We start from the raw sequence: 14,578 nt of genomic DNA on the forward strand, positions 1-14,578 counted from the left end.
TATAATTACTAGGTGCTCTGTGCCAGGCTCCTTTAATTAACCAACCCAACTCTTCTCCCTTTGGGATCAGACTAAGCTCTTTTTTATTAGATCCATCATTAGCTCCATCAGTATCTAGGCCTAAGCACGATACCTTATACCACTTCACGAGTGGGGCTGTAGGGTGCAAATGACCTCCAAAGCACCTGCCTGCAGGAGAGGCAAGAAAAACAAGGCTATAAACCCAGGAAAAGTGGCATGAGGGGTGGATACAACACCTTTCAAATTTAAGTACATCATCAAAAATTACATAGCTCAAAATCCTCACGAAAATGCATTGTGTGAGGGGACCTCGGTGTTCCTGTTAGGTGCTTCTGCAGTGCTGAAGGTGGTTCAAAGAGCAGAGGAGCAAGAACAGATTAAATCCCCTTATTTGTCATTACACTGGAGCCAACCTTGTGATTTTCAGGCTTCAAGAAAGAGGCAAGCATTCCTGGAGAGCACTACTTCCCCACGCCTCACTCTCTCCAGCTGACAGTCTTACCAACTTTCATTCTCTGAAGCTGTTTCACCTAATTTCTAGACACACTGCAGTCCACACAGAAAAAAAAATGTCAAAATGCACCCCGGTCTTTTGTGGACCCTGAGATGTCCTGCACGGAAGTGTTCATGCATGTGGTAGAGAGAGAACAGGAGGTGGAAGGCAGGAGAGCTGGTAATGCCCTGGGATTTCTTGGGACAGGTGGTCACTGTAGCTGTGCAGCCCGACTTCCCCAGAGAGTTTTCTCAAGGAGAAGCCAGCCATCGATCTCGGGACACACAACTTCCAGGACCGTTCCTTATCTCAGAGCAGCTTCTGCCACGAATTCCTGAATGCGCTTTAATGTTTAAATTATTAAATGCATTAATGTATTTACATTATTCAAGTCGTATGTGCATTTTTCTAAGATAATTTATGTATAAGAGCTTGAATGTCCATGACTGTTAATGTCTACAACCCTTCCTGTTCATTATTGATTCTGGAAGGAAAAAAAAAAAGGCAGTGTTTTAATGCCTTATTTTTAATGTATTAAGAGTCTGAATAAGTGCATTCTCTTTTTTCTTTTGTAATTTCATAATTTAAGTAGTGCATTTATTAAACTGACACAGTATGAATTGTGGTGAAGTCTGGCACAGGTCCATGCTGCCAACGCAGCCCAACCGACCATCACGCTGCTCTGCAAATCAAGCACAAGCTCAGCTCCTCTTACTCCAGCTTCTACTCCCTACCTGAAATCAGAAGGGACACAGACTATAAAGTCTTTTTAAAACACGTTTTCTTTGCTATTTACATGGCTTTTCTCCGTCATCTCCATTTTAAGTTGGTGAATTTTTTTATGCTATTGATGAACTGTTTGAATGCAAACCTGACTTTTCAATGAGTTTTGACACACATACTACAGCTTAAAAATGTCTTCAGTACCTTTTAATCCCTGTAGTTCCCAAGCTCTTAAGAAATCTAAACTGAATATAATTCTGCTGTTTCTACACCACAGTTGTCACATCATAAATCCAAAAAGGTTAATGTTCACAGGCAAATTACATGCAGAAATCAGGTCATCTCCACTGCTGAACCACAGTCACTTCCAGAGCAGAATGCAAAGCTATTCAGCAGTAGCTGCCCATCCTGTGTGGCACTTTGGGACACGAATGCTATAACAGGCAACAGAAACTGCAAAGAAAAAAGTCAGCTAACACACAACAGAGCTACCTCCACTCACTCCACCCACACTTAAATGGTGTGTATGGACATGCACTTTATATATAAATTATGTGTAAATGCCTTGGATGTTTATAGCCAAAAATACTACCTCCAAAGTCCAGATTTTACTGCCACACAAATCCACTGCCAACTGAGCCTACACAGAGCAACAGTGACACCCGATGGCTTTCAGCTTAACCTTGGGACACAATTCCCTGGGAGGAGAATCCAAGGGTTCCATTCCCTCCTTCGATGTGGTGGCCCCAACTCCAATCACCTATCAGAGCAACTCATCAAGGAGCTGAGCTGCAGAGAGATAAAACTTGCTGTACGTAGGCACTGTATGTAATTAAGAGTGTGCATAAGTTTCACAGTACATTCTGCATAATTACAGCCTTGCCTGGCACCGCTGCCAGTGCGAGCATGAACACACACGCACACACATAATGTATGCACAATATTGTGCATATGGACTTGGGAAAAGACAGGGAACAGTGAAAGTTGCTGGCTGTTGTTTTAAGAGCTGACTCTGCCATTTCTAAGGTTAAGTTTGTGTTTTTTTGCTACTCATTACCATTCTTTAACTGTTACAATTTATATCAGCATATAATGTTAAATAATTACAGGGAGCGGAGCTCACTCTAGCGAGGATATAAATGCGCTGTGGGATTCTACAGATTTAAACAAATAACACTCACAGCAGGGGGTGAGCAGATGAATTAGCATTAATATCCTGCCTGGGAGATCCCAGTGCAGTGTTATGGCTTAAATACAGATCTTTTCTGTAACAGTCAATATGACAGCTACTACCAATACAGCCCAGCACATCCACCAGTCAATATACAGCTGCAGTTGAAAGAACGCCCTCGTAATAATCCATACAGCAGCCAGTTAAAATAAATAACTTCCCTTTAACAGTCTATATCACAGCCAACTGCATTAAAACCTTCCCTTTTAAGGTCTATACAATAGTCAGCTAAATGGAAAAACTGGCATCCTTCTTGGCAGCATCAGAGGGAAGTCAGGCACCGAATGGGTGAGAGACTGAACTCACGTCTCGTCTCTTGGGGACGAGGGGCGTCCCTCCACATCATGGTGGGGAATCCTGATCTGCTGCTATGACAGCTTGCAGTTGAGAGGACAATTTAAGCCTCCAAAGCCACCACTTCACTATCTTTCACAAGCAAGTACATTTACTTTAAAACAATCAAGACCAAAACCTATTTCTTTCCTGACAGGAATAAGTAATCAGACCACAGCTGGCCAGCAGTAGCCAGCATACAGATACATATTTCCTCAGAGTAAAGGCAATGTGCTTTTTCTAGCACTTTCACCACTAGAGAGATGTCCCATCTCAGCCTAAAAGCAGAAGGCAAACTTGAACTCTCTGTTTTAAATCAGTAGCTGCTTTTTCACTCTCTAACAAGAAGCAACAGGCTGAGGTAGGCTGGGAGTCCGTCTCCCTTGGACTAGAGCACAGCCCTTCATTGTGCAACAGCAATTGCAACAGACCATAATATAAATCATGACAGACATGGTTACAAAGCACCCAAATCTGAGAACTGAACTGGAGGAAAACCCATGGCCATGACAAATTCTGTCACAAGGCCACTTTTACACTTAGGGTCAAATCCTGTTCTCACACAGATTTTATCCTGGTACCCCTCTGCTGGGAGGAAGTGGCTGTAAATTCACACTTCAAATTAACTGACCTGCAAAACAAACCTGTAGAACTTCAACAAATTACAACAATACTTCTTGAGGCAAATTAAGAAGTAAAACACACAAAAAAAGTCATAAAGCACTTAATACTGAGCTTAGAGTTTACAAACTGCTGTACAAGCAGTAATAAATCTCTAGAAAATTAAATGTGTAGCTATTTTCATATTTTCCATACTGCTACAAGATTTTACCAATGGAGAAATTTGCCACTAAAATACTACATTTGCTACCTTCCTTTAAATGAAAGGAGATAGATGACAATTTTTTTAGAAATAGAAGTGGTAAAGCAGGAATGGCATTTATTTTTTAAAACTCCACAAATACAAAACATCTGACTGCTTCCTTTTTAAGAAACCTGTCCCTTTGGGTATATATTAAAAAACATAAACATAAACCAGGGGCCTACAATCCCACCAGATGTTTGGCACCTGGAGCCTTTTCAAGTAATTCATTAACAAAGTAAATTTTTTTTCAGGTAACAGGAAAAAAATTTGTCTAAAATCTTTCACTTTTTCAATGCTGTAATTTTATTCTACTTCAGATTTGAAGGGACAACTGCAGCGACAAACTCATTCCAGCTTCTAGTCTCCCAAATTAAAAATAAATACACACCACCCCTACTCCAGAAGTCATGGTTTGAAGCTTTGACCATATTTTGCAAAATGACAGTTATTAAAAACAACAAACATGCATCACTGTGAGTCATCTGGTTTGCAACTTCTGAGTCAAAAGGGGCTGATTCCACACAAACTGAAACCTGGCTCTCTGAGGACTCGCATGTTTAATGATTTGTATCTCTGCACCACAGCTTCAGAACAGGATGTGGAAGAAAAGAATGAAAAGGAGGGAGAAAGGCGAGGGGAGGGGAAGAGAAAAAACACTTTTTACTGGTCCCAGTGTCATTGCAAATAAAGACCATGTCAAGATTTAAACCATAATAATGGAAAGGCTATAAGGTCCCTGCTATAATGTTTCCTCTGATATTCCCTTTCATAAATGTTCTCTTTATGCTGCATGCTTGGCAATAATACATGTAACGTTTGTGAAGCAGCCCCACTGGGGAAGCTGCAGCATATGAAGCCTCACAGAACACATACAGAAGCCAGGCAGCTCATTTACCAGTTCCCCAACTTTCCTTAGCTCACCCATCATCTTCAGGAGAATGCAACAAACCTGAGGAGACAAGTCATCTAAAGCAACCTCCAAATAAGTTTAGCTGGAAACACATCTGTGTGTGCCAATTCATGGACATGCAACTACCTCCTCCTCCAATGCAACACCTTTCCAGGTTCCCAGCTCCTGCAAGTACAAGCAAGAACCCCGAACTCATTCACAGCCATGCCAGCGGGACCAGTGGCACTCCGAGCTTCCTCTTGGCACAGAGAGTGAAGGACCCACTCCCTTCAGGGAGCTCCACTCTGCCTGCCCAGAAGGAATGGCCTTCAGCAGCCTGAGGCACCTGCATGCCTGGCAGGGGAAGTCTGGACAACAGCACCACCTCCATAAGAATTTAGACTGGAATCCCTTGGGGCATCAGCACTGAATTTCCCAAGGGACCTGATCCCACTACTTTGAAGCCTACTTGGCAGCTGACCATTAGTCTGGAAACGAAGTCCATCTTTATGGAATTGTGGCAACTGGAGTTGAGAAAGGGGTTTTCAAAAATCCAGTGTTGAGGGGTCGGGGGGCAGCCTCATCTCAGTCTTGTCTGTAATTCTCAATCACTGCACAGAAAGTATTTATATCCTGTTGGCAGCATGTGCAACCAATACGACTCCCTGTGTCAGAGCTGTCAATTATGGGCTTGACTTACGAGGAAAGATTAAATGAGCTAAATATGTAGAGCTTGGCTAAGAGACCAGGATGGGGGTGGGGGGAAGGAGAAATTATGTGATAACTGTCTGCAAACATCTGAAGGGTGCAGATGCTTAAGGAGGAAAGGAATCACTCAGGATGGCACACAAAACAAACAGGAGAAGCAAGCTGGACGACACAGGAAATTCTCACTGTATAGCTGGGAATCTCCATTCCAGCAAGATGTCCTCTACTGTTCAACTGTATCCCAAGGAATACCATCATTCAGGCCATTCAGATGCCTGACAAAACACCAGAACATTGACAGCAGAGGAAAATTCTGCTCTGACCAGAAGATTAAACAGATAATGTAAAGAAGCAGCACATACTGTGAGTGCCCTCTCTTGCTTCTCTACAGCTGTAAAATCACTTCACTAGAAAGCCATGCATATTTTCTTTGTTATTTTTCCAGAATGACACTTTTCAAAGTAGCAGTGGTGTGCTAGGGGGTCACAGCTGGGAAGAGGACACAGTTTGTACAATGTAACAAAGAGAGGAGCTATGTAAATGTGCATAAAAAACAAAAACAAATAAACCCCCCCAAAAATTATTAGGCTGTTTGGAATGATTTGCAATGTAAGTGACATATGGAGAAATACAAGAAATATGAAAAGCAGTGAAAATTCCTTCTCAAGTAAGTTGGTCAGGGACTCCAAATCCAAGATTCATACCAACTCTTAACTTCCTAGTTTGGCAAATCTTGGTTCTGGTGCTGGCATCAGAAGAATCTGAAGAATGTATTCCTGTGTATCAAGGTTAGAGAACGTTCTTTCAGGTTCTTGAATATTCTGCCTTTTGTGCCCCTGCTACCTCACTTTTAATGTGATGAACATATCTGAGGCACAACAAAGATGCCACAGACATTGCAAATGTTTTCTAATGGCATGATCTCCCAGGTAAAAGTAGGAAAGGAAGGCCAAGAAGGAAGGAGGAAGGCAAGAAATGAGGGAAGTTATCCCACGCAGGCAGCTATAATTTTATATGGATCACAGGCTGTCACTAGATTCCTTTTGATTGCAGTAACAATGACACAGGCAGTGCCTGGGCAAAAGGAGTCCAACTCTCCAGTGGTGTTAGAGGCAGGAGAGGAATTAACAATCTCTAGCAACATTGTTCAGAGTAGGAATTTAATACTGCAGAGTCAAGAGGCACTCCAAGGAACAAGTTCCAGCATAAAGTTATTTCAAGAAGCTAAAAAGGCAAGCAGGCAGTCTGGTGAAGTTCTTCAGCTGGTCCCTCCTCTCCCAAAGCAGAGAGAACTGTGGGCAATTGCTGCCCTCTACAAGCTGCTCTGCACATAGCAAAGCTTCCACATGCAGAGCAGGAATGCTGCCTTTACCCCACCTTGATCCATAACCATTACCAGCGCAGGTACCTCTGCTGTGCCCCCATTCCAGCAGCCGTGGTGCACACAGCAAAGTGCTCCCAATCCTCCTGCCAGCTGAGCAAAGCAGGACATGAGCTGTAAAATACTGTTTGTAGGTGTAGCACCTTCAAACCCCGCAAACAGCACAAGAACATAAAAAATTTGGATCTTTCAAGAGGAAAATACCAGGTATTAAGTATTTCATAACTGTGTGCCAGTGTGTTTTTCCAGTGTCTCGAAGCACTGTAACTTCCATTTTACTTTCAGTGAGAGATCTGGGATCTCTGGAAGTCAAATCATAACTAACATTATAGAAGACTCTAACCTAATTCCCTGTACTTTAACTTCCTGGTGTGTTTCTAAAGAACAACTTAGAGTATTACAACTATTTTAAGACCATTTTTAAAGTCTTCTGACCAGTGGTGTTGGTTTGTCTGAAAAGCAAGCAGGAATTGCTTTCAGAGCTCTCTCCTGCACAAGTGCACAAAAAAGATTGTAAACTACTAACTCATGCCCCTGTCAGTGACAGAGAAAGACTGTCCCTGTCCTGGCTGTGCTGCCTCATCCACCACTCTGAAGTGCCATTTAACTTGTCAGCTCTTGGGGACAGCCAGAGCCACCAGTACATTTTGTACAGGCTGACTGGGTCTTAAACCTGCTTTGGCCTGTGACTACTGCAAGTTTCTAGCTCTCATATATTAATATATAATGCTATAATACAAGTTACATCCCAAACTATTACAGTCTACCCTCTTTTAAAATTGAGATTTAAAGGAATTCCAAACTTTTCCACTGACCTCAAATGGACAGTTTAACCTGGTATGGCAGTGTTTCTTTAACTATGCTCAGTAAGTCAATTTGCATCTGTGTGCTTGGCACACATTAATATATTTGTCTAAATCAACAGAGTAAAAGGAATCGACAGATTAAGCGAGTGCACTTTGCATGCACGACAAAAGAAGTCAATGAACACCCAGAAGAAAGAGAGAAAAACAGGCAAAACCCAATAATCATGAACTTATCAGAAGGTCAAACACAAGAGAGCTCTGCTTAGTAAATCACAGAGCTCTCTTTGCAGCAAACCAAAGGACATTGTGTGTGGCAGTCACACACCTCTGGCTCCTTGTTCATGGCCCAATAAACCCAAAATCTGCACAGCAATTGCCCTCCACAGCCTGATGGAATTACTGGCCAGCACTGGGATGTCACAGCAGCACGTTCAGGTCCTCCCCAAACCAACTGCAGCATCATCATACACAAGGATCCTGCCCGGGCAGGAGGGAGGTCGTGGAGCTGAGGTCTCTCTCCCTCTCCTGCTGACAGTGGTAAATTACCCTGACTAATGTTTCCCTGGGGGCTGTAAGTTAGTTGCCTACTGACTCTGGCTGTCTGGAAATCCCCTCTGGATAGATTTACTTTTAGAGAATCATTCAGCGTATGCCACCACCAGGAACAAACCCATTGTGGCAGATGGAAAATTTGTACAGTAAACAGGCATAAATCTTGTCTCAAACAATAAAGGATGGGAAAATGGAAGGTAGAAGTGTGATGGGGAGTGTCCCTCCAGCATACTCCAGTCCCTTATATCATTTCTGGGGAAAAAAGTTCTTATTAAAAAAACCAACCAAACAAAAAAAAAAAAAAAAACCACCAACCAAACAAAAACCACCATAATTTTCTACAACTCTAGACTAAGACCTTTGAAATGTAAAAGAAAGGATGAGGATATTACAAGATATCCCTTGCTAAACAATGTGTTCCAGAAAAACAAAGTGTGAGTTTTTCAGTGAAAATACCATTCTTGAATTAATTTCAAACAGCGATTTCAGGCAAAGAAGAACTTAAAAAAATTCTCATGTACCTCATTTTCTGTAGGGTTTGACAGGGCAGAAAGAGCATCTATCTACTCCTTCATAAGAAGGGGGACATGGATTCTCAATTTCAATTTGCCCAGTGGTTTGTTTATAAAAAAGTAGACTCTGAGTACTCATAACTAACATGAACCCCAACAAGCTCTCTCAAATCTTGTGACAGACAAAATCTGTAGCCTCTCCTCATTCCCACTCATGGTTTTGTTCAAAGACATGGTTTTGTTGTAAAGACAACAGTATTTGTTAGGATCAGTCTCCATCGACTTCTAATTACACCAGTTAGAGCTAAAAGTAAAATCTCAATTGCAAAGCTCCTTTCTCAAAAACCTAAAAGAAATTTTCTGTACTTGCACGCTACTTGAGAGGAAGCTTAACAGAACAGATAAGGTGTAAAATGAGACAACAAAACACAAAGGATTTAATAATTCTACTGTCTGTCACTCACTGCCGTGTACTCTGTGATGTTTGCACAAAAAGGGAAGTTAAAAGTGTTCTGGGCATTACCCTGACCCTTAAATATTTGAAAATCAATTTAACAAAGGGTGGGGAAAAGCCACAAGGGCTCCAGCACATTCCAACAAACTCTACACTAATTGCTATAGAGGCAGCAGTAATTCTTGTTAACTTGTACCTTTCAACAGCCTGTAAAAAAAGGAATAAAATGTCCATATTTCAGTGTTAACTGCTCCTATCTGCAGCAAGAAACAGAAAGAAACAGAACATGCCAAAAATAAAAGAAGAAAAATTAAATAATCTGCAAAGGAATCCTGATCCAGGGATTTTGTAATTTAGTGAGCAACCAACAGAGTGTTTTACATTTACAACCAGTACTTTCATATTTACAATGAGTACTTCTTCCAGATACCTAGCACCAGCTAGGGAATGAGTATGTTTTGTGACAGAAAAAAAAACGCAAACAAACAAGCAACATGTCAAAAGGCCTCACTGACAACTCTCCTTCCTTAGGCTCTCCCTACAGCCTGGGTTTCTGTCGGAGGCTCTTACAGGCACAACCTTCAGAGCTGTAATTCAGGCTGCAGCAGATTGGGCAGAAAGCAAAGGCCAACAGCAAAAATATGCAAGCTTTTGAAAACACCCCAAAAGCAGCACAGGATGGTTAAAAAGCTACAAGACTCTGCTAGCGAGAAACAGAACAAGCTAAACAGATGATTTAAATACATTCTGGAGAGATATTAGACCAAGAAAACACAGATTCCTGAAGTAAAGGGGATTTTCCAAAGGTTTAGCCTCACTGAAAGAGTTTGTCCTATGTAGTTACACCCTTTGCACAAACCAGGACTTTGCTTTGAGTGGCTGCAAAAAGACAAACCTATTCCAATTCCACAAGTGTTCAGGGGCTTATCAGAGGTGGCTGCTCCAAGCAGCAGGGGATGCAGCAGTGTTCACTGATAAGCCAGACTCAAGGAGAAGCTGATCCTGCGCTGACGATGACAAACGTGGCTGTAAACAGCAGCAGAGCGAGATGCTGACACTCTGTGAACACAAGGTTACACTTCCCACTATGGAGCTACACGGCAAATTTTAATGGGCCAAGACCGACAGCCAGGGAAATGAGTGTCCTGCTCTGCTGCAGGAATTACAGCTGTCCCCAGCCCCCTCCCACTCACTGCCACTGTCACTGCTCTAACACACTGACCTCCTATTAGGGAGTATTTTTCAGCTGGGACAGTTTATTGTAAGGACACTGGACAACTCAAGGGATTAATGGCATGGACGTGGAGTCCGTTATCTCCAGTTTGGTGGCTCAAAACATCAAAAGTGGGTGGGAGAAAGAGTAGTTCGGATTGTAACATGAGTTTGTAGGGCTGCATTCTGAAGGCTTCAGTAAGGCCATAAACCTTTGCAAGGTATCCTGGAAGACCCAAATGCAGGACACAGTATGACGTGTCAGACTGGGTCTGCTACAGGATCTTGCAGGATGCTGAAGTCCTTGTGCAAACAACTGGAATCCTGGCTTCTCCTGGATTCCTGCTGAAAGCAGCAGGCTGTAGGCAGGGTACAGGGTAGGCAGAAGACAGTGCCCCTGTGCCCAGGGCAAGGTGCTGTACTTAGCACCTAGAAGGATAGTATCCATTAGAATCACAAATCCAATACAAAACCAGCCTGAGTCTGTAACAACTTCTGCTGATACAATGGAAGGTGTTTTAACTCTACTGCTTTCCCATTCTTGTGTGCTGGTATGTTCCAAACAGGTCTGTCCTGTGAAGCACCGAGTCCTTCCACTCGCCAATACAGTCAAAAAGGGTGAGGGGGTGCAGAGCAGAATTTGGTCATGAGACTTTCCTCCCTCCTCTGGACTCTTCAACTGCTTACCACCAAATGTGAAGTCCAGGATGATACCCTGGAGCACACAGCTCCCCCACAGAGCCATGTGTTGGATTCGTGCCACAGTTCGCTCTGGTGTTTCCGTAAACACTTTTATGACACGGCACCATGTGCCTACGAGTCTGGTTTATGGGCCAGGATCTCCTGCATGTGTGGAAGGCAGCGTGCACGATCCTGGCCACAGGGAAGCCACAGCAGGATGGTGGAAGTCAGGTCATCTGGCTCACAGACCTGAACTGCTCATTTAATAAGGCGTCTACAGAGGAGCAGATGGAAGCAATAATGACTCCTAAACAAATGTGACAAAGACTGTAAGAGTTTATTATTTTAAAAAAGTTAATGAAAAAATAAGAAGGAAACCTCCACCTTTCAGAGGACTCTAATTAGCTCACATGGTAGACTCACCATCGTGAGAGTAAAGTTTATGTTGGAGTTCTTTAAGTGTATAAATAATTTTATGTAGTAAAAATATCCACCCAAACAGAAACATACACAACTGCTATGTGCTTTCTCTGAGCAATTCTGCAGTCACATATACAGTAAGAAATTAATTATATCTAAGGTAATGTTAGAATCTGCCTTGAGAAAGAACATGCTGTTGCCCAGCACAGGCTCTGATGATCTGCCTGCCCTAACCTCCCGAAGGGAGAGACAACCAACCCCTCCAAAAACAAACCACCAAATCCACCACAAAGCACATGGTGACGATAACAATTTCAGGTAATCTCATGTACAGATATCCATGCAATTAAGGGATGGCACAGCGGTACTAGAGACTGACACTGCAACAGACTTCACAAACAGCCCTTTCATGAGATGCATTTTACTGACTTTTCTCAGTTCACAGTCTTTACTCACATCTCTCTCTTATAAAAATCATCTCCTGGGCTCTCTAGGTCAGAGTTACTTGATAAAAGTACTTTGAATTGGCCAGTGCCACAAGTACTTGAGTCTTCTCCCTGCAAACAGCTTGTACTCACTATGATCAACAAATGAAAACTGCAGAAGAAACTCAGAGATTTATATATTTAGGATGAAAACATTGGCTAAGAATTTTGTCAAGGTTTTGGCTGACTTATAGATGGCTGAAGAGGAAGGAAGGAAAAAAAAAAAAACCCCAAGGTTGTAAAAAACCATATACTGCAGCTCCAGGAGTAGTGGCTCATTTCCCATTCTGCATCACCATAAAAGAGCAAACAAAACAGGGTTCTCTTAGTTATCCTCATACACAAAAAATCCCAGGGCCCTTTCCAAAACACTTCTAGAGTAAAAACACTGGATTACACACACTGCCAGCTGACAAACATTTCTAAGCTCACTCTGAGTGCCTCTGAATATAAAGACAGCTTGAATGAGGTCTCTGAGCAGCAGAGGGGTTTTTATAATCTACGAATCTGCTGCACAGGGCTTTCTTCAGACCCTTTCCTAAAGAGGCTCTGAACAAGAGCACACGCTCAGGACAGGCAGTGGCCCAGGCCACCCATGTCTAACCCCAGGCTCACAGGAGGTTGTGGCTACAGATCAGAATTCAGAGATGTGAACAGCATGGCAACCTGCAGCAGTTTACACCTTTTCCACAAAGCACCAGCTCCTCAAAAAGGCTAAACAAAGGCTGAAAAATGATGTGGCAAAGAGAACAACTCGTGTTATCAACAAGAAATTCAATGCTGCTTCTTGAGGAACTTACCAGCGGCTCCCGAGATGCGGCGTTCTCAGTTGCAGGGCAGGAGCCAGCCTGTGAAGCAGAAAAAGAGTGAGGTCACATTGCCACCCGATGGACACCCCTAGAAACACTTATCCGGAAGGCTCCTGTGAGCAGGATTTAGGCACATTTGTCTGTGCTATCAGCAGCAGTTCTGTGGAGGACTGAAGACAAAAAGGTCAGAACCACAGAAAAAAAGTATTAATTCCCCATTTAAAACAAGGGAATTAACAGAATCTGCAGAACTGATTTTAGGGAGTCAGCAGTGAGAGCCAGCAAGAATCCTGTGAGATGGCACAAGAGTAGTGGCCACCCTAACACAAATTTTGAAATACTTCTCCCATTTCCATGATCCAATAACGCACCCTTTGTTTTCTGAACCATTCTTCTACAGATTTCAAAACAACCATGATTTTACCTAAACCTCACAAACTCTCAGCAGTACCAGGACCATTCTTGTTTCCCACACATAATTAAGAGGTGAAGTTTTAGGGCAGATGCTGAACACTTCACCTTGCACACTAGGAATGAGTGGTGAACAGGAGGAAGAAGAAACTGTTTGACTGAAGTGGGACAGTCAGCCAAAGATTAGACTAGACTTCAAAATTCCAGAGCTCCCACTCTCCAGGCTCACCTGCAATTTTGCTCATACTCACTCACTGCTCAAGAACAGACCCAACATTTCCCCACAGTCCCTCACATTACAGAATTATTCTCTGTGCTTTTCCTCGCTGCCCAAGAAAGCAGTTTGATCTCCATGTAACTAGAACGGACCACCTCTCCCCCTAGGTAGAGATGCCTATCTTGGTCAACAATTTTCTTTCAAACAGGGTCCACCTGATGTTAATATGGTCTAAACCACACTGTTTTCACCTGAGGTGTTTTATTGTAGGAGAGGTAACACAAACTGGTGACCTCATTGGTGAAAAAATGCCGTTTCACTAGGAATGAAGACAAGTTTTGAGGATCATTTAGTGTAAAGGGGCCTCATTCACTGAGTACAGGGAAAAATACAACTGTTCAGTGATAGCACCAAGGTTCTTAAGTGACCTTTTGTCCTACAATTCTATTCCTCATTTTTATGCAATATACCTCACCTTCAAAGTATCTCAAGATTTATTTTTCCCATTTGCAAAATACACAAAACCAGTATCGATAAAATAAGTATTTACCACAAGAGGGTGCCAGAAACTCAAATATACTGCAACTCATCTGCTTCCAGACAAGGATCATCACCAGGGCCCAGCCAGACCTCACAGGTGGGCAGGGATTCTCCGGGATCACTTGCCATAGCCTCTGTGTGGGAGGAAGGAAGGAAGGAAGGGCCCACCACTGAATTCATATCGTTAGGAAATTCCCAGAGCATTCTAAGTACTAGAGCTCCTATGTTCTGCCCTAAAGAGCTGCACTGGTATTTATGGACGGTCACTCCACACAATATTTGGCCAACCTGGGAAACTGCTCCAAGAAGAATTTGAAATGAAGCTTGGGTTACAGTGAGAAAACATGTCATAATTATATTGACAGGAAGAGTCTTGATCCTGAAGACAAATGCTCACCAATTCTGCCATGTGCTCGTAGCCCTGATGGCACCTAAATGATGAGTTGGTTCATTTATGTACTTTGAGTACATTGTCCAAAGCTGCCACCATTTTAAATGAGATCTGTAGTTCCCTTCCAGACAGATTTCCAACTACAAGGCAAAGGAACTAGTCTTGTAAGGCAGGGGACTGTCACCCTCTGGGACATGTCTGTGTTTAATGAAAATTACGACCATCACCATCCAGAGACCATTCACCTTCAACATGAAATCCATCCTTTAAGGCACAGAATACAGAGGCTTATCAGCCAAGAGCTACAGGCAAGTGGGGAGGAAAATTTACCAATATATTGACTAACAATGCAACTAGGGAATTAAGTCTCTGGAGCAACAAATCAGGCATCTTTCAACATCTCAGAAATTTGCTTTAATTACTTGCAAAGAAAACACACAGCTA

At 42.7% G+C, this 14,578-nt stretch overlaps 1 protein-coding gene across 1 annotated transcript in view; it reads right to left on the reverse strand.

Annotated features, from left to right (window-relative positions):
- The window catches only part of PEX14 (peroxisomal biogenesis factor 14), a 70,685-nt gene that overhangs the window by 53,541 nt on the left and 2,566 nt on the right, over positions 1-14,578 (reverse strand). The window contains exon 2 of the mRNA XM_082295673.1: positions 12,567-12,614. Within this exon, the coding sequence (XP_082151799.1) occupies positions 12,567-12,614 (48 nt within the window). The remainder of the gene's footprint in view (positions 1-12,566; positions 12,615-14,578) is intronic.

The sequence above is a fragment of the Coloeus monedula genome (assembly GCF_965178545.1).
Source record: "Coloeus monedula genome assembly, chromosome: 22".
NCBI classification, from domain to species: Eukaryota; Metazoa; Chordata; class Aves; order Passeriformes; family Corvidae; genus Coloeus; species Coloeus monedula.